General features: G+C 47.2%; 1 protein-coding gene across 17 annotated transcripts in view; it reads left to right on the forward strand.

Annotated features, from left to right (window-relative positions):
• The window catches only part of MAP4 (microtubule associated protein 4), a 139970-nt gene that overhangs the window by 113872 nt on the left and 5670 nt on the right, over nt 1-20428 (forward strand). For 6 of the 17 annotated variants that reach the window (XM_055706799.1, XM_055706805.1, XM_055706802.1 and 3 more), the window contains 8 exons: nt 744-956; nt 2431-2608; nt 6152-6211; nt 6376-6689; nt 8954-9082; nt 10605-10697; nt 15397-15478; nt 17469-17581. In XM_055706799.1, coding sequence (XP_055562774.1) covers nt 744-956; nt 2431-2608; nt 6152-6211; nt 6376-6689; nt 8954-9082; nt 10605-10697; nt 15397-15478; nt 17469-17581 — 1182 coding nt within the window. Of the gene's footprint in view, nt 1-743; nt 957-2430; nt 2609-6151; nt 6212-6375; nt 6690-8953; nt 9083-10604; nt 10698-15396; nt 15479-17468; nt 17582-20244; nt 20423-20428 lie in introns of all 17 variants that reach the window. The other 11 variants (XM_055706804.1, XM_055706813.1, XM_055706803.1 and 8 more) reach the window with 6 other exon arrangements.

Here is a 20428-nt window from a genome sequence, read left to right on the forward strand (position 1 = left end):
GACTGAAAGTGGATTTAATAAATGTGTGGTAAGCTTTATTTAAATTAATTCTCTGGTTGGTGTTGGTGTAGAAGTACTAAACATGTATGAGAACACTTCTGCTACACCGGTATTCTACTAGTTGTTTACGACACGTTTATTTGCATTACAATTAGCATTCAGAGATCCTGCTCGGGATCTGGTACTCTCATATTTTAGGGCTGGTTATGAAGCATGAGAGACCTGCTTTTATAACCCTGCAGCATTCAGCAAAATCCAACCCCAAATTCTTCAAGCAGTGGTAGGGGCAGGGGGTTCTTGGTCCCCTTGAAGGCGGCGGACGGGTGACCACTAGAATTGATCAGATGAGGATTTAGAGCTTGCAATCCGTTGTGTGCATGTAATTGGAAAGCAATGTGCTGTGTATTGCACGTAGGACTAGCTGCCAGGAACACCCAATTACTAATCCCAGCTTTACCAGCGATTCCTTCTGTCACTTTAGATGTTGCTGGAATAAATCCTGTTCGCTTTGAATTGAATGGCAAAACTCCACTGGGCTCCGAAGGCAGCCCTCTTCTGCTGCTTCATTTTGGTCTTCTCATTCTGCTCAGAAAACAGAAAGCTAATTATTTTTTTGTTTGTTTGTTTCATTTAAAATATCATTTTTATGTTCTTGCAGCTCAATGTTTTGGTTTACAATGCGCTATTTTTTGTTGTATTTTTTGTTTTTATACTGGATTTTGCTTTTTTGAAAAAACATAAAGCCTGCCGCATCCACATCATCTGCAAAGCCTGCAGCAACGAAAGCCAGGCCCCTGTCCGCTACCAGCCCTAAGCGGCCAGCCTCTGCCACGCCTGGCCCAAACAAAAAACCCACGAGCCCTACTGCAGGTCCTACTCCAGCCACTACTGCTAAACGCCCAGCCACCAGTACTACACGTCCCTCCACCTTAACTCCAAAAGAGACTAAACCAAAGGTAAGAAACTACTTGCTTTCGTGTGGGAGCTCCCAGAACTTGTTTACACGTTAACTTACCAGCTGCCTTACCCAAGAGTCAAAACGATTCTGGTGCTCACCGTGGGAGGATGAGATCAGGGCTGTGAATCACTGCGTTGTGAGAGCCATGTAGTTATCGGTATTGGCTTCCACTGACCCATTTAGGGCATCAGGTCTCAAGCATTAATTGTGTCGTCACAGAGAAGAGAATTAAACTTGACTGTAGTACTGTGCCTTTCCTAGTGAACTGTCACAAAGTGCGCAAGATAATTATTTCTTCCCATTACTAAAGGAGGAGGGTTTTTCAAATGTAGATACACTACAAACATAGGATAACTCTTAAATCCAGACAAGAGCATGGGAAAGCTGAATGGAGAGCTTTGATAGTAATATTGAGGGGGGGGGGGAAATAATGTTTGAACACTTCAGTATTTCCCACAAATTGTGTCTTTATGATGTCTGGCCATTATAAAATCTGTAGAGAGATAACTGATAATACACTTCTGTGCTGATGAAATATTGGAGATTTGGAATTCTCCAGTAAGAGAAGATTTCTGGACAGTCCTTAAGTGTTGCATCTTAAAGCTGAAGTAGGATATCCACGTGTAATGTTAAGAATGGGAAATGTCCCTTGAATCTTCCCTACATTAACTTGCGAAATTTTAGTAGGAGAGTTCAGATTTGAAAGGGAACGTTAAAATCTGTTTCAGAAGCTTTCTGTTGATGTCTAAATGCTAGCATTTCTCCTATACATTTAAGCTTAAATAACTGAATTTGAGTGTCTTTTAAAACTAAATAAAATAAGAGTGTGAAAGCACAGGTGCAAATCTGTACTTTTCCTGTGAATGAGTGTTTTCAGTTTTAAGTTCTTGTATGATTCTCAATCCCTTTTTAATGAACTCAAAATCTTCTCATTTGTTTCCATGCATTAACTTGCTGTTGTCATACTTAAGAGATCAGTCAGTTTACAAACAAGTGACTTAACAGGGACAGACAAGGAATAGTTTTCCAAGTGAGGAATGAACCACAGACACTTAATTCTTATGTCCGCAGTGTTTTAATGAATGCTGCCTTAAGCTCAGGATGCATTTCTGCTCATGAAGGAAAGCAGTCTCTCCCAGGAGTGTTGCTAGTGGACTGATGTTTTCCATTTTGTTCAGAAATCAAAACCCCCTTCGTATCTGTAAATGGCCTCCACACATTAATGCTGAAACAGATCTGGAGGAGTTCTGATACTCAGCAGGGTCTGTGCTCCGTGTCCTGCACTGAACGTAGCCAGTTGCTTGTGCATGCCTTAATTATATGCTTCATCTGCATTATAATGTTTCAGAAGTGCCTAGCTTATGTGCTTAAGAATTTAAACAATTTCCGTTCATTTCAGGCTTTTTGTTGGCAAGCACTTTGAAGAGACTGTCAGTGAAATACTGGCTTTAACGTAGCCTGCTCATTTCCAGGTTGCAGATGCGAAGACCACAGAGAAGCGGACCTCACTGTCAAAGACTCCATCATCTGCCTGTCCTAAAACTACTGTCAGGAGCACCCCTACTACTCCTAGGACCACAGCAGCATCACCGGTCACTGCAACCACTGCTGCAAAAAATACTGCTACTTCTCCACCGAAGCGGCCCACATGTAAGTAGGCTCTGGTTTTAGCTCAGGAGATCTCTCTTTGTAACCAGCTGCCAGTTCTTGTTTGAGTAGCACCACTGGTTCACACTGTGATGTCTTTCTCACATATTCCAGTATGCTGGCTGCTTTTTCCTGTCTTTAGGTGATTCTGTGGCCCCCTCAGTTTATTCAAATTAGTCTTCTGGTAAGCAAGCTTGCCATCTTCAGATTTGAAATAAGGAAAAAAAAAACCAAAACCTTGAAGTGCAGCCATTTGTGAGAAGCATAGCTGCTCTTAAGCAGCACTTCTGAGAAGTGTAAGCTGGCCTGCCTGTCAGTCAGGAGCTGACCTGAAGCTGAGCGATAGCTGGAATCTCAACCCTTTTAATACAACACAGGACAAGATCCTTCCTGTGCCAAGGTACTGAAACCATAGGTCAGACTTTTCTCACCAGGGAGAAAAACTTCCAAAACCAAGTCTGAATGACCTGCAAGGCCAGCTTGGATCAGCTCTGTGTGATTCAGGGTTAATGCAATTACAGAACTTGCATGATTTATGAAAAGGAGTGCTATTACCTCTGCATTTTTCCATAGTAACAGAATAAACATGAAAAAACAACTTAAAACTTGGGAAGAATGAATCTCCAGGAGAGGACTTGAAGCACTCAAACTAGTGCATCTGAAAAACAAAAAAGGTTGAGCAGAAGTGGAGGTGTTTCAGTAGTGCGGAAAGGATTTGGAGCTGAAATTACATCAGCTTCATCAGAAAACTGTATCCCACTCCTGCTGTTGCTAAATAGGGAACTTCCCATGAGTTTAACACAGCACAAAATATGAGCAGCATATTAGCATCTTGAAAACAGTGTTTTCACTCGTTTTAATGGAGCTTGAGAGATTTAACGTCAGATAAAAATACAGTTAAATGTTCTCAAGTCTTTTCAAATGACTAGACCTCATTGGCAAAATTTGCCAATAAACACATAAAACTAATAATACATATTGGTTGCTTTGTTCTATGAGTCCCAAAGCATGAATTCATAACCTGTCCTTCCCAAAAGAATAGGAATGTTTTAACTATGTTGAAATATATTGGGCTAGATGTACATTGCATACTTTATGCTCATGGGGAAAAAGTAATTAATCAAGTGCAGAGGAAGTGTTGCGCTTTCGAAGAGCTGTGTATCTGAACTGATCCTCTGGACATCATTGTGAAATTCATTTTGTGTGGTCTTTTATGCAAACTGCAGCCCAGAATGCTTAATACGTTTTAATGAGTTCAGTAAATTTCTCCTTCCAAAATTGAGACACAAACAAAGAAGTGTTTTCTGATGACATTTGAAAAGAGATGGAGTCAATGATGCAGAGATGCAGGAAGGTTGTTCCAAGTGGCAAGATGTACAGAGGAAGAGGCTTCTGCACCAGCGAGGGTGGTGGGACGTTGCCAAAGTACAGTGAGAACTGGGTGGGCGAGGGAGAGATGAGGTCAGCTGGAGAAAACTCCATCGGGACTTAAAGCTGTTTTGTCTGGATCTGGAAGCGCACAGAGGAGTCGTGAATGGTAAAAGAAGGGAGTCCTGTGTTGGAAGAGGAGACGGTGAGGGGGTGACAGGGCGGACAGTGTTGTGGGGGCTGAAGGGGGGTCGCAACAAGCCGAACACTGCCAGTTCGGTTTGGGTAGAGCACGTGCAGCTTCAGCTGGATGCACAGATGTAGGTGATGGAGACCTGGATCCTTCTGATCACAGTTTAGTTTCTCATTACATAGTGCTGAGCCAGATAATCAGTTTCTGGGTAAAGACGATACTTCAGGAGGACATCTGCTCTTGCTTTTCCTGTGTCAAAAGGCAGGCTTCCTTGTGGTTTGCTCAAGCGTGTAGTCATTCTCACTGTTTAAAAATGTGTTTGTAGTGGCTTGTTTTGAAATTACCTGGTTTCACTTTTTCAGGTATTAAATGTCAGTCATTTTCTCTACAAAACGAGAGCCATGAGTTACGTGGTGCTTGATTTTTATTTAGTTTTAGTTTTTCAGTTTTTTCCTCTCCCTGTGAAAATAACTCTTACATTTGTACAAGACCACCTCTCTGTCCTTCAGATCAGGAAAAGGTCAAAGTTTTTGACTGCCATCGTAGATCATTTTCCCAGTGGCCTTACCATTCTCCAGGTTTTCAGCATCACAGGCTCGTAACATAGACAAAAGCATTCCAGCATTTGTCCCCCCACTGACACCAGCAGAAATAACAGCTCGTTCTCTCTTACAGTAATATATTAGCCCTTCTGCCTTCATAGAAAACTGAGTCTGCTCTGTCCGTATGGTTTTCCCAGTTAAAGTTGTGGTCTCTAGAAATGAGCTTAGGTTGGTTTGACAGGACGTTTATTGAAGTGTTTGGTATTAATTATGTCTCTATCCTTCAGGCCTTATTAAATTATTCAGATGTGTTTCATCTCATTAGCTAGTATTTTATCTGGTGTTTAATTGAATGCTTTTAGCAAAGTCAGGATGGAATGATCCAGACTCGCCTGGCCTATAGTCATGTGCCTCTTGTGCTTGCTCTTTTCTGTATAGGTTATTCCACAAAGTACCCTGCCAGCTACTTGAGTTTATCTAAAAATCTGAGACTGTTAGTGGAAATTAAATATTAGAAAATGGGTGTTTTCATAATCTCTAACTTAGATATTTTTTTTTTTCATTTATTGTTAAGACTTCAATGTTGCCTTCCTCTGGATATTGAAATGAAGCAGATTTTAGCCAAAGCTGTTCATCACTGATAGTAAAAAAAAAGCTACAATGTCATTATCAGAGAGCTCCTTAAAAGAACATGCTGTTTACATTTTTCAGTCCGTGATTTTTGCCTTGATCAATTCTATGATTCTCTCCTGCTTTGAGAAATACAGATGCATCCCTGGTTTAGACTGTCCTCTGTATGTGGAGTGTAATCAGGTCACGATCATTGGTGTTTGCCCAAAGGCGTAGTTCAGTTTAGCAATTGATTTTTTTGGTTTTATACAACTATAACAGGGACCGAAATATGTGCAATAATGTCTGTGCAAAAAAATTGGCATGGGTTAGAACTGATCCGGCAGTGAGACCGATGTTATAGATGGACAAATGTGGTTTTGCTTTCACTACTTAGTAAAGAAAGGGAGCAGTGCTTTGGGGTTTTTTGAGAAATGAAATTGGGGCAGGGTTAAAATGATCTTAGTGAGTGCTGTCAAATTCAGAAAGCTAATTTAAGAAAAAACAAAATGCAAACCATACCCCAGGTGTGCTGCATCACTGAGTGATGGTCCTTTAGGTGAACTGATCCTCTTGCTGGAAAAGACCAGTGGGTTTTGCTGTTAGGAGGAGGGCCTCAGGCCAGTGTTCAGACAGAGCCGTTAATTCTTGAGATGCTTTCTTTCAAGCAGCATGTTAGAAATGGGGGCTGTGGGTAAAGAGGGCTGTCAGGGTGTGAGGAGCTGCGGAGAGCCCCTGACCTCCAGCGAAAGCTGTGCCATGATCTGGGCTTCTCATCTGTGCAAACTGGCTCCTGCTCGGAAATGCTTAACCAGTGTGTTTTGTGTTGGGCAGCTATCAAGACTGATGCAAAGCCTGCAGATGCTAAGAAGACCTCTGCGAAGTCGCCATCAGGTAACTGTTCAGTTTCCATCTAAATCAAACCCTCCTTGTTCAGGGCGGTGTTTATTAAGCAGGTGCAGTGGGTACATCTTTAGGACTCTGAGGAAGTTTGTGTAAATGGCCTCTGACCCATCTTTTTCCCCCCTTCCCTCCAACTATCACTGTGATAATTGTAGCAGACTTGAGCCGCCCTAAGAGCGCTACTGGGAATGTGGTAAAAAGTAGCGCCACAACTCCTACCACCACTTCCAGTGCACCCACCTTACCTGGAGTAGCCACCAGTCGTCCCAAAACCAAGCCTGCTGCAACCAAACCCACCACAACCTCAACTGCAACAGCAGATGCTAAAAAAACAACTGCGAAGGCTCCGACTAAACCTGTTTCCAAGCCTTCTCGCCCGACCAGCAGCGTTTCTGCTCCAGATCTGAAAAATGTACGTTCCAAAATTGGATCAACAGATAATATTAAGCATCAGCCTGGCGGAGGAAAGGTAAGTTTCTTCAAGCTTCATAACAATAAGCGCTTTGGAACAGTAGCTCTTAAGCGTTATGGGTGCTCTTTGCTAATTTTGGTGGCTGTATCCTCACTGCTCTTCTCATTTATGCTCTGCAGAGCTCCTCTTTGGGTTCTTGGTTTATGCACAAGGCATTAACAAGGCAGCAATAGTAGCGTACAGAAGGAATCCGCCCTAAGAGCCTTCATGGTGTTTACTGACATACGTACAGGAATTCAAAACTGAGGTTCTGTCTTTCTGTCGTACATCCTGACATAGAAACTAGTTGGTAATGAAAGCTCAAAATCTTGTCTATATTCCAAAACTTTGCCTTTGAATAGAGGAATTGAGTCTGCTGAGTGGTACAAGAGGTGGAATAACACACTATGACGCAGGAAATCTGGATTCAGGAGCAAGTTCCACAGCATCTTGCCCGGGTCTAGGAACGGGGACTGTGTTCGGCTTGTCAGGACTAAAGCTGAAATGAAATGGGTCCACATGTGCTGCTCTTCGGGTAACCTGGGGTGGCCGCCAGGAAAGAAGAGAGTAGTGTTGGATGATTTGTAGGGAAAAGCACACGCATGGACACAGCTTGAGGCTCTCAATCAGTAGTGGTCTTAAATTACACTTTCACTGGGAGTATCTACCATGTAAATGATGAAGGATTAGAGATATACCTCTAGCCCTCTTCTGAGGGTTTAAATAATTTTGTGGATATGTATAATCATAAAACCTTTATTGGGTATGGTATAACAGATACACCCATCTTTGCCTGACCAAATGTGTTAGCAGCTTGCCCATAGTCAGAGGGCTTTAATTTCTACCAAGTGGAACAGATTTGCCCACTTATCTTTGCCGCAGGTCTGCAGTAATGAATAACTCTGCATATAACTTTAATCTAGTGCCAAGAGAGCACGTTTCATGCTGGGAGCCTTAATCTCCTCTCAGGCACATTAAAGTCAAGGGCATTCTTGGGCTGCGGTGGTGTGTGTCACAGACAGCATCGATACAGCATGGATTTATTCTTCAGAGTTAGAGTATCGTTGTTACACAATGCCGTAGTACAGCCCTCGGAGGTCTAGAGGACAGAAACTTCCACTCCCCAAAACAGTTTTTGGAAATGACAGACCAAGTCTGCTAAAAGCTTTGAGGCAAGCCAGGAAGGTGGCCCTTTCAGATGCTGTATATTATAGCTTAAAACCAAACAAGTTCAGAAAGCCTTCTGCCATCTGGTCAAAAAACCCATGTAAGACTGTTCTGTTACTTTAAACCACGCTAGGGTTCCGAGGACTGCAGAGCTTTTTCGCTTACAGGGGCATTGTGTCAGTTTAAGGGAATTTGTTCTTACATTTAATTGTACTGTCCTTTTTCTAAATTTTCATAGAATTGTTAAACCCTAACAATTGTACTTTCAAGAAAATTGTCCTTTTTGTAGTCTTACTTACGCTGAGATGTTTTTAGAATCTGAGAATGGTATAGGAGTGCTGGGGTTTTATTGTTTACTGTTCTGTTGGTGGTAGGTTAGTGAGATACAGGATTTATGCTGAGCCCCCCCAAAAAAATGCAGGTTCTGCTGCACTTACCTGGATCTAGATTAGCAGAAGAATGGATATTCTCAGGTAGTTGCTGAATTTTTCTAACACCTGTAAATTTTCATTCAATTTTCTGCATAGCTGGATTAGCTGGGTCCACCTGCATTTGATTAGCCAAAATCTACATCAGCTGTTGGTCTCAAAGCCTGAGTCAGATCGGTGCATGGGTGCGAAATCAGAACTGGAAGTACAGTGTGTATGTATCCAGCAGAGCCCTCAGAGCTCAAAGGCCAAGAAAATCAGCCAGTGGATGCCTTTGCCTCAAAGATCTGTGTGAAGGAGGTGGTTCTGCACTGCTGTTGGGTTTAATGTTTTGGCAGAATATAATGTACTGGGGTCACTTGGTTACCTGCCAACGTGACTGCTGGGGAAAGGAGATACCGAGGAAGGGCACCTATGAGTTTTTTGAGACACTGAAAACTTAATTACTGCTTTATGGCCACAGGGTGCCTGTTTCATCCTGTGTCTGAGTGATGTTGCTGCCCTTCCACCCCCTTCGTTTCATTGTTCCCGGGCATGGGGTTATACTTTGCCTGAGAATTGCAGCATGTAAGAAGTTCTCCTGGGTCATCTGCTCCACTGAATTGATCTGGGTGGCTTGTGTTCCCATACTCTCCTGCCCACACTTTTCCTTTTGCTGGTTGAAATCATCCGTTTGTCTCCATCTAGGGGAAAATAGAGAAAAAGACAGAATCAGCCGCTGCTGCACGAAAGTCTGAACCCAGTGCGGTCTCTAAAATGGCTACTACTAAAACAACCGTATCAAAAGAGGGTGCCCCAAAACAGCCCAATGGGAAAGTGAGTTTATTTCAGACTTTTCTCTGTGGGAGATGAAGGAAAACATTTCCATTTTGAGTCACTTTCCCTTCTCTTCAACTCTTCTGCTTTCTCCTGTCAGTGTCACTGTTTCTTGCACAGACACTCTTCCAGTTCTTTCTTACAAACTCTTAAGATGTTCTTGGTTAAACATACTCAGAGATCACTGCCATAGGTGTCTTTTCCCTGCCTGCTGTGAATGTCAATGGTTTTCAGAGCAGAGTCCTCCCTGTTTTAGGTAGGTAGGTTTAACTTTGCGTCAAAAGTTTCCCTTAAAACCAGTCCTTCGTACCCAGCACTGGTCTGCAACTGAGAGGAGAGAGCTTTAGCTGCCAGGTTTAAGACTGCAGAGTATTAAGGACTTTATATCTTCCCTGCAGTATTCCCAACGCAGTTGTATCAGAATGCGGTAGCTCCGCACACCAGGCGCTCACCGTGCGGTGGGCTACCCTGGCGCTGTCGTCACGCACGATTTCAGCGCGAGTGGACGGGGAGCAAGGCGGGAGTGCCTGCGCTGCGGATGTAATTCAGATATCATAAGGCAGAGCCTGTTAATGAGTGGATGGGATTTGTACCTCTAGAGAAGTCAGTGACCCCCTGCACGCTTCCACAGCACGAGCACCTTTTCAGAGCTGCTGTTGCACTGAATCCAGTCTTTCAAACTGGCTAAGGAGCTTTTGGAAACCTGCTGAAGTGAGAATGTTCCGGTGATTCCTTTTGTGCTTTGAATTTATCGCCTCTTTCTAGAAAGTAGGATACAGCTTCTGCCACGTTTTGTGCTGTGTTAAATAACTCCCAGACTAAACACATGTCGTGACTAACCTTTGTAAACATGGGCTTGTTACTCTAACTCAGTTACTACTTTGTGAGTAAAAGCTCACCTAGCATACTCCTTTTGTATTTTGAAAAAGTCCAAGTCACTTTAGTTTAACGGAGAAACAATCCAATTAACGTAAAACTCATCTGATAAAATGTAACTGAAGGTTTGACACCTTCATCGGAATTGTTTCTCAGGCCAGGCTCTACTGCCCGGAGGCTGGGAGGGATGTTACCTGGGGCTGGAGCCCAGCAGGCAGATGGAGCCCAAGCGCAGACACCTTCATAGCATGGCGGGGAGTGGTGGCTATGGCTCCGCTCCTGAGCGGGCACTGCCTGCTCTGGGCAGCTCTCACCAGGGGTCCTGGCAGCGTCCCGGGGGCCACGGCCCAGCCCCTGCGTCAGGCAGGTACCCGCCAGTAATGCTAACCCGTAGGGTACATGGAGTAGTGGTCCTCACGGTAGCGCTTACGCTCTCGCACTAACACTGTCTGTGCAGCCTCTTGTTTCGTTCACTTTTTTTCTCACTCTTCTCCTCAGTTGCTTTCACACCCAATACTAAAGTTGGATTGAGTTTAACACAACTCTTTGTTTATCCACCGTGTTGGAGCATCCACTCCAGCCTGCCATATGACAACTCTAACCAGTCCTCTTCCCTTGTGTTGTTTTCCATTCTGTAACATTCCAGGTCCAGATAGTCTCCAAAAAAGCGAACTACAGCCATGTTCAGTCCAAGTGTGGTTCCAAGGACAATATTAAGCATGTCCCTGGAGGTGGGAATGTAAGTATGGGCTCTGGGCAAGCTGTCTTTCTACTAACTCCTTCTCTTGTACTATGTTTTTATGTCAGTCTGAAGAATGCTCTGTTTCAGGCAGAAAGGTGTGGTGGCAGTTTCAGGGCCTCTGGAAATAACGTAGGCTGGAGGGTTGTGGGGGTTTTCCCCATGGGATGCTAGGCTGAATGTGCACGTCTTGGTTCATCGTACTACAAATATTTCTCGGCTGGTTTACGTGGTATTCATGACCAAATGTAGGATGTCCACGTGGCTGACCCCAGGAGGCAGCTCACCGTGGGTTCCCTCTGCAGCCAACAGGCACCTCGTCAGGCCTCTGACCTATTTTAGCATCTGATTTTTCAGATTAAACAAACTGTGGCCTGGAAGCGCCCATTACTCTTCCCTGGCTAACAGAGCGAGCCTGAGTCAGATTGGTTTCACTTCTTGTTTCACAAGAAGGGAGACTTCGAAAAAGGAGGAGGAAAAGACTTCAGGTCTTAATCTTTGAGCAGCGATTAATTTCTAAATTTAAAGGCTACTGGTATCCCTAGCAGCAAAGTTGAGCTCATTAAAATAGAAGGCTAATCTTGTAACGTCTGCGTACTTGGTTTGGAGTATTATATACTGAACGCATCTGGCAAAAATAACTGTTTAACTATCTAGATACTAAAGCTTTTGAAAACGTGACTGTAGCTTGGCGGGTTTGTTTCCTTGCAGGCAAATCTGTGCTACTTTAACAAATCTGTGCTAGGCCATGTGTACTAGGGCTAGCTTGCAGAGAAACAAAGGTTGGATGGTTTCAAAACTACACTGAAGTACTTAAGCCCAAGGAAGTTTTTTCCATTGGTGTTTAAACGTGCCGGGTTCCTGAGGAGTGATGTCCAGCTATCTTGTGATGCTTTCTCTGTGCCCAGTGCCTGAGAACCAGCATCAATGAAACTCCCTTCAAATAATCAGTTTCTGGGGCCAGATGTACTGTTGCTCTGTGGTCAGTTGTTCTGCTTGATGTCTGGTTCAGCAGATACAAATACTGCGTAGGACCTGACCGTGGCGCAGGCTGCCATGGCTACTTTTCCTGGAAAATACGTATGTGTCTGTCTAGCTGGCCAAACCTTCACTCTGCGTGACTAATTCTTCCTTAAATCTTTGCAAGAGGCAACCAAATCTGGGTTTTTAACGAACTTGTTCCCTGTAGATTGGTTGCCAAGATGGTAAGAGACAGATGTTGAAGTCGCACGGGCAGCATTCACTTAACCAGGCTTGACTTCCCTTGCTAGGCACGTGCCCCTGCCGCCCTCTTGCCTTCCAGTTTGTGGCTGCTCACCAGGGGTGGGATTTGCCATTCCTACCTGCTGTCTGTGCTTACAGGAGTGCATACACATGTGTATGGAGCTTCCCATAGAAACACCCATGCAGGAGAAATCAACAAAATCTGATGTCGAGACCATCATGTCAATTAAGTGCTCTCGTAATATTTTTTAGTTGTGCACATTTCTGTTCCTGCTGCATACTTCATCTGGCTTTGTCCCCCAGGTTGGGAACAGGCTGTTTACACCTGGTCGGTGTTTTGTGGCAGAAGTCCCTTTGGCTATACTGTTAAAGAGCATCTGTGGTAACGTAACTGTTCATGCACCCAGAGGAGCTGTTTTATCAGCCACTTCCATTTTGCCACTCTTACTTTCTGTAGCCTTTTAGTGGACGAGTCTAATGTACTTTTCCTTTTTTGAGGCCAACAGAAATGTGATTTAAATCTGGGGAATATTTTCCTTGCTTGATTAACTACATTAGGGAACTATTCTTCTAATGATTCACCAAACCTGTCCTTTCCTCTTTGCTGTCCTGTCCTGGGGACATTCCCAACTCCAGGGGACGAGCCTGTGCCTGCTTTCTTCTCTTCTTCCACACTCTCCTTTTACCACTGCAGTTCTCTCCTTGCTCAGCTACGTAGGCTTTCTGCTTTGACACTGGAGAATAAAGTGCTTGTTATTTCCAGGTTCCAAATGCCCCCAAACCAGCTTCAGGCAGTCATTCCCAGCCATCCAGCACCCCCAAACCCGGCACAGGCAGTACCAATGTGAGTAGATGAGACACAGCGGCCAATCTGGCTTCCTAAAAAAGCGTTTCCCTTTACCTGTTTTTATATCTGCTCACTCCCTTTGGGACACTGTAATATCATCGTCCTCTTCCAAAACATTTTCTTGTTCAAACAGTTACCATGATCATTTCTGATAGAAGACTTCCCGATGTTTAATTCCTGAACGACGCTGTTGATGGGGGCGTCTGGAAAGTCCGTTGTTCTAGTCTGTGGCTTCAGCTAAAGCTTTATAGGAATCCTGTAGACAAGAGCTGTGGTTACTAGCAAATTCTGATTCAGCCTCAGGATTGCTTTGGTAAGAGTGGTGGACACCCTACCTAAGGGAAGCGGTTCCCAGCTGGTACGCTCAGATTGGGTACCCATTTTGCCTTCTGTGCATGGAGATAATTTCTTCTCCCCTCCAAGATACCCCAAAAGATATGTTCAAAAGCAGTAGATACTGTTCCTCCCCGTGTTATATTTGCCAGAAATATCTTGATACAAACATAGTTAGGTTTCCTAGGTAAAAGCTTGTTATGCTTTAGTATTTCCCCCCCTCTCCTTTTAAAGAAAGTAACAGCAAAGAGGTGGATTTTAAAAAGTTCAGGTAGTGTGCCTGTTGTGGAAGATTTAGCAAGGTGATTTGGAATGTCTATCTGTTTCTCTACCCTTTGGCTTGACCTGCTTAGATGGACTGGGAAATGGTCAGAGACAAAAAAATCTAAAAAGGGAATGGAGATCACACTTCCCGTCCAAGCCTCAGTATCAAGCTTTCAGATCTGAAGTTTATTTCTGGCACCAGAGTCTTGAGTACTGGGCTCTGTAAATGCAAGCCCAAGCCTTTAAACATGTCTCTCGTTGCTAACTCAAAACGGCCGATGTTAGAAATCTTACAAGGAATACGCTTCCGTTTAGGTGTAACTGGATCTCCAGGTGAAATCCTGAGGAGTCATAACCGGGTCTGTCTACCCTAGCGGGTAACAAACGTTGTTGTTTTAAAACGCATTCTGTGAAATAAATTTAGCTTTATTCTAGTTCCAAGTGAACAAGTGCTCGTTATAAAAGCTGTAGTAACTTCACTAGCAACCCTCAAGGAAATCAGAATCCGTAGCCGTGATCTCACCTTTTCGGAGCGTCTAGTGTCACTGGCTCAGGGTACATGAGCACGGAACAGCGGAGCGGGGGGTTGATCTGTGCTGTCCCACTCGTTCCGAGCAAACAAGACATCAGGGCTTTGACTCATCCTGTTTCACAAGTACTGGGAGGATTCATGCTTCCTGAGAAAGACGGATTGCAAATTATCATGATAATTCTCAATAAGCTTTTAGAGTAGCTGGTAAGTGAATGAATTCTTGTCACATTCAGAGAGAAAGATTTTCATTTTCTCTGTGAGGCGATGTATAGCAGAACTGTCTGTGCACGTAGGTGCCAGCTGGTGGTTGCTGGCATGGTTGGGAGAGGTGATCCTCTTAACGTTACTACCAACAGCCCTCAGACTTTTCCCTTGGAAAGTTACAATCTCACTTTATTAGGGGGTAAGACCAGATGACCAGAAGTTCTTTCGGATATAAATTATCCTGTGTTTGTATTTTTTCATCCACCTGGAGCTGCAGAAGGAATTGTAAGGATGTCAGAAATGGGGCTCTGTACAATGCGCTTGGTCCAGGAGTCGGAGAGGAAGTATTTTTTTGAGAAAAAAAACATTAAACCTGTGATGTCTTCACTCCACCCCAGAGAAGATGCTTTTCCCCAAATTCAAACTGATGTCTGCAGACACCATGCTAGAATATTTGGCTCAGTGGCTTGGCAGAAGGTCATTTACTGAGTCATGGATATCTCATGATTTCGTGACTGCGCCCCCGTACACCCTCTCACTGAGGGTTTTGTGTGCTGGTACCAAGTCACTGGTAGAATGAGGTTAAAGGAAATAATGCTGGGGAGTAGCTTCCTCGCTCCCAGTGTTTTGCCCTGGAGAAGGATGGCTTCTTCCAGCAGTTTGTTCCATCTGGGCACGATGATCCTTCCTGGTGCCGTGTTCCCAGCAGGGAGGACAGGCTGCGGGAGGAGGCTGCAGACAGAGCCGGACAGTCAGTCACGGGTCCATCCGCACCGTGAAGATGGTAGAGAGCAAAAGCTGGGGCTGGTGGCACCTCTCTGGTCCTACAGCAGGAGAGTGGCTGAGTAGAACCGTGAGATGACACCTGCCCTGGTGACTGTCTGGAGCTGCCCCGGCAATGGCCCATGTCTTGGGAGGCAGAGCCAGCACTGGGCAGAAACAGCCTGGGGGTCGTGGCAGTGGGGTTGGCTGGTTTTGGTCCCTCTCCCAAGTGCTTTTGAATTCCATGGATGTGCCATGAGCTCCAGACTCCTGTTTCTGGTTACTGTCCATCTGTCGGTTTTATCTGGTCTCAATTTCTGTCTGCTCACATTAACCACCTCTTTAGGTAACGCCGCGGCTGGCTGCAGCGGCTGGCACACAGGGACTGGGAAATCAGTAAACTGAGAAAATAATGCGGTAGAAAAGGGGTGCAGGGTCATTAAGCGTGACCTGATGTTTGAGATGGCCACTTGGCCTCCAGGTTCCCAGGAAATCATTTCTCTGTGTTGAGCTGTCTCTTTTTGTCTCTTTAGGTGCAAATCCAGAACAAGAAAGTTGACCTTTCCAAAGTGTCCTCGAAGTGTGGCTCTAAAGCAAATATCAAGCATAAGCCAGGTAGAAATTTTACTGTTTCCTTATGATCTGTCTGTAGATACTGCATATCACTTAAATTCAGTCCTGGGTTGCGACTGAAATCGCTTAAGGCGTGGTTGGCTTTTGGGGAGTGTTTCTGGAAGTGCTGTTGGAACTTCTTGAGCCATTCCTGGTGGTTTCATGAGCAGAGCAGGGGATTAGGAGATGTGGGATTTCACCATGCCTGTGAAGATAATCTACTGTTTTGACTCAGTTCTCTTTTTCCCTCCCCATTTGAAAAAAAAAAAAAAAAAAAGTGGATACTTACTGTGACTGTTCCGGGAGTCTGGAAGCTTCATCCGTACTTAGAAGGGGCTTTGGGGCTCTGAACGTGTGTGTGCTGTGGAAGGGTGAAGTAACTTCCCTCCAGTTCTTCAAAGCAGATAAAAGGCTCTTTTTAGCCTTCGGTTCAGTAGCAGCTCCTGTCTTATATAAAACCCTTTTGGCTCTTTTAATGACATGTTATGGGCTGAGTGTGCAGAAATTATTTGGTCCTTGTTGAGAGCACAGCAATTATCGGTGTGAATTCCTGCGCATCTTGGGTTTGCTGATGGAGCGCTGAGCAGCCCCCCACCGCTCAGCTGAAGCGTAGGGGGTCTCAAGTTGAGGTTGCCGTGGCTGTAGGCAGGTTGTTTGAACTGTACCTTCGCAGCATGCTGAAGTAGGGTCAGTTCACCGACTGTTGCTGGTTTGTCTGTATCTGAGGACAGTCACCTGCACAGGGAAACTCCTGGCAGTCAAACATCCATGCCCGAGGGACAAGTTCACCGACCAAAGGTGAAAAACCATTATTACAGGGCTTGTCTTTGTCTGCTCCTGGGAGTTTCCTGCAACCTTTTTGCCAGCCTGTTAGGTTGAAAGCAGTTCAACCTCATACAGCCAGCACATGGTTCAGTGCCTCAGAAAGTGCTCCCGCTCTGAGGACGTGGTGCCACAAACATGACCTCAGTGCTCTGTAATAACAAGCTTTGCACGACAATAACCGCTCTTGTCCAGGGCTGATTAAAGCAGAATAATCCATCCATCTGTTGTCAGATGTTTTAACTGATTTTGTTAGACCAAAGCAGTTGGCTTCCATCATAGGCCATGCCAAGCTCCCAGAGTGCTGAGGGCTGAGGATTTAATGATGCCACTGGGAAGCAAAATCGTGCTTAGCAAGACTTAAATAGCTTTTTTTGAGAAACCCGCTGGAATGCGGACTGCACACACAGTCTGAATTGTTAAAGGGAATTTTATTCTCAATCTAGAAAAATCTTGCTAGAAATCTACAGTTGTTTGTCTGAGCTTGGTGTTCTCCTGAGGTGTCCAGCCAGCTGCCACGCATGGCTTCTCCCTGCCCGGTGCTGCCTCCGGAGCAGCTCAGCAGTGGCACATGGGCCTGTGTCGGGTGGGAGCTGATGGTCCAGGCAGGCAGGCAGCTGCCAGCCATGGCGTCGGCATGGGGACAGGTAACGAGCGAGGGAAGGCAGTTCACAAAAGGAGCAGAACGTGTCCCGGCACCAACAGCTGCGCAGAGGGGCTGAGCTGGCAGAGGCCTTGCCGAGGGACGCGGGTGGGAGCAGGCAGCTGGTATCAGCCGTGGGCAGCGCAGCAGCGTGGGAGCGGGTGGAAGCGGCACCTCACACCTCTGCCAGGGGAGGCGGGTTCTCCAGCAGCCCGGGGGAGGCCGCTGGTGTGAGGGATCCTCCAGCCCATCCGTCTGCGTGTGTGGTGTTTCACACCTGCGGGAGCCTTTGGGGCTTGGCTGTGCAGCCCTGCCTGTCTGCAGCGCTGCTGGGCCTGCACAGGTGGAAGCCACCGACGTAGCCAGTGTTGGAACCGAACCTTGACTGGAGAGACTAAATCTTGGCCTTGTCCCTCTGAGGGCACTGGGTTGCCAGTGGCTTCCCAGGGAAGGCTGTGAAGGGACAGACCTTGGGTGGGATGGCTCTGGGGGCACCGATACCCTCACTCCTGCGCAATCTTCTTCTAGGGGGAGGAGATGTCAAAATTGAGAACCAGAAGCTGAACTTCAAGGAGAAGGCCCAAGCCAAAGTGGGTTCTCTGGACAACGTGGGACACTTGCCAGCAGGAGGAACTGTGAAGGTGGGTGCAGCAAGCTCTGGCACGTCAGGGTAGGGTTTAAATTTGGTTGTTCTTGTCCTGCTGTTGACGTAGCGCAGCTTCTCCGCCCCCAGCCTTTTACAGCCATCTACTTAGTTCTGCGGCCTCTGTTGTGAGCCCCAGGAGTAAGTATGAGTTGAAAAGGAAGGAGCTGCAAACCGCCTCGTGGCCTGCCAGGATGGGCTCCCTGCTAGGTGTTACTGCGGGGGCTCGTACTGCCCCTCCGCGTCCTTCCTCTGAGGCTGAGAGCCGGGATCGCTCCGTAAGCTGGAAGCCCACCAGGGAAGCTGCCTGTGGCCCTTCCCCCCTTTGGCTTTTACTCCCCTCGGTAAAGGTGGTGAGATCAAAGTGCTGAGTGTGGGGAGATGGCACCTTGCAGCTCTCGGAGCGCTTTCAGCCCTGAGCTGTACTGCAGCCCAGCCCGGAGGCCCTTGGTGTGAGGATAAGAAAAGATTGCTGCACTCTCACTGCTGTGATTCAGCGCTGCTCCCCGGGAGAGCAGGAGCCGCCCCCAGCCTGGGCTCTGCAAATTGCAGCTCTCTACAGGAATGCGGCATCTGTGCTTCGGGGGGGGGGGGGGGGGGTGTGGGGGGGGGGGGGGGGGGGGGGGGAATTACCCCCGCTCGGCTGACCGAGTGAGGGATGCGTGGGCCTGACCTATTACACCATGTAACAGTTGGAGCAGTGTTGGGGATGATGTTTAGATAGTTGCTAGCGCGGGGGCTTTGATGTGAAACACCGCTGCTTCTGAATGCACCAGCGGCTCTGGAAGCACAGAAAACAATCCTGTGAACGGCACTGGAACTGTTAAAATATGACTTAGTCTTTGCCCCCAGCAGGACAGACAGACAGAGGAGAAAGCCCTCCCAAGCGCTGAGTTCCCTCGGTTGTCGCAGTGTTGTTTTGTTTGAGCACTTTTGTGTTGTGGAAGGGTTTCGGGTTCAGCTGGCTTGAGCTATTGTGCTAAATGCAATGTGAATCTGAAAGAAATAATCCCGGTCCTAAAGAGCAGATCATGCAGCAGAATTCACAAGTATATTTAGCATGTGCTTAATCATCCCCATTAAAACAAGGCAAGAGGTGACTGCCAGAATATTTGCTGGGGACACATCAGGACTCTCGCATCTCAGTCCTTTATGTAAGCTCCAGCCTGGCAGATCGGGGCTCAGTGAAAAGCTGAAAGGCACAGGTGAAGCTGCTGGGTGCTGGTAGGGATCGGGAGCTTTCTGTAATGGTGCCTGGCTGTTCCAGTTTACTGGAGCGTCTAGGCCATATACCAATGCTGTTTGCTGGTAACCAGGGTGTTCACTGAGGTTCTAAAATCTTCTAAAATCGACCTGTTTGGAATTATTCTGTTTGCTGTTTTAGTATTTTCCCCCCATCTCCATAGGTGCAAAGAGCCTTTTGTCAATAGCACTCTCATCCAGTATTTGGGGGGGCTCTAATATTTAGCCTGGCAATGCAGAGACTGGATCCCCTCCCTGTCGCACCCCACAAATGCCGTTGGAGCAGGGGCAGGTGGCGTGTCAGGGCTGGCACCCACCTGGTGAAGGGCTGGCTGCTCTGGCTCAGCTCCCCTCCACCGAGGGCTGGGGATCATCCAGGTCCCTGTGGTTCCTGGGACAGCACCTGGAGGTCAGTGCTGCTGTCGGTTCACGGCTGGGACCCCGCGAGGAAGGCCAGGCAGTTGAGCAAGAAGGTCCCAAGGCAGTCCCCGGTGGCCACAGGGCAAGGGCACAGGGTCAGAGCAGAGCCCCTTTGGACTGGGGGGTGCCACCTCCTCCCTACTGAACATACCAGCAGGGGGATGATGTCCTGGCTGGGTAAGTTGCTCCATCCCAGATCTGGGCTGGTCCAACGTGACATCTTCTCTGCTTGCCACGCCCTGCAGCCTTGGGGGTGTCTGAGTGTCTTTCCAGGCACCTCTGCATCACTCTCAGCAGGCTCCTGCCAGCGTTACTAGCCTCTTCTCTAACAGCAGTAGGACTTCGCTCTTCTCCAAGGCCGGTAGCAGCTGGTGGTCCAGGTGGGATGACCAGCTATGGTAGGAGAACAGACCAGGACAGGGTCTTCTCTGAAGACTGCACTCCCAGTTCGTAGGCCTGTGTCAAGTGAAGACGGGGCCCTTAGTGCAGGCTTGGCCTTTCTGTTTTGGGATCCACCGTGCGTCGCTGGGGTCTGGTGTACAACTGTGTCCCCAGAGAAGGGAGGCTGCTTTGCTGTCACGTACCCAAAGCACCCGCTTGCTTTTGCCCCTGTAGCGCTGGGCGTTAGTCCTGTCGGCCTGCCTTGGTCTGCCTTTGCCACGGCTGTGCTGTGGCACTGCGGCACTGCAGGCTGGTTTGGGCAGCGGGTGCTGAGCTCCAGACCCTGCGCTCGGCCGAGCTGGCGGGCAGCGGCGCGGGGCCGATGGTGCTGCAGGGACGAAGTGCCCTGAGAGGCTGGAAGGCTGGTCAGGATGGCGGCTTCCCAGGGAGCAGAGGGGCTGCTTCCCACTTCCGAGCGCCGCCTCGTCCCTGCGTGTGCCTCGGCAGCTGGGGAGGGCGGAGGGGACTCCGGGAACCCGCACTTCACCCCCCCACCCCGCACCCCCATCTTCTATTGACTCGTGCTGTCGTCCTCCCCACCCCGTTGTCTCATTGTAGGCTGAGGGGAGCGCGGAGCCAGCGCAGCTCCCGCCAGCCCCTCAGAACGGAGAGGTGACAGCGGCCCAGGCAGGCAGTGAGATGCGGGAGAATGGCGTAGGGCCGGCAGTGCCCACTGCCCTGAGTGGTGGTGACCAAAGGGAAATTCAGAGCTTCGAGACTCAGATACAAGAAACAAGTAAGT

This window comes from Falco cherrug, chromosome 4 (genome assembly GCF_023634085.1).
Source record: "Falco cherrug isolate bFalChe1 chromosome 4, bFalChe1.pri, whole genome shotgun sequence".
Taxonomy (NCBI): Eukaryota; Metazoa; Chordata; class Aves; order Falconiformes; family Falconidae; genus Falco; species Falco cherrug.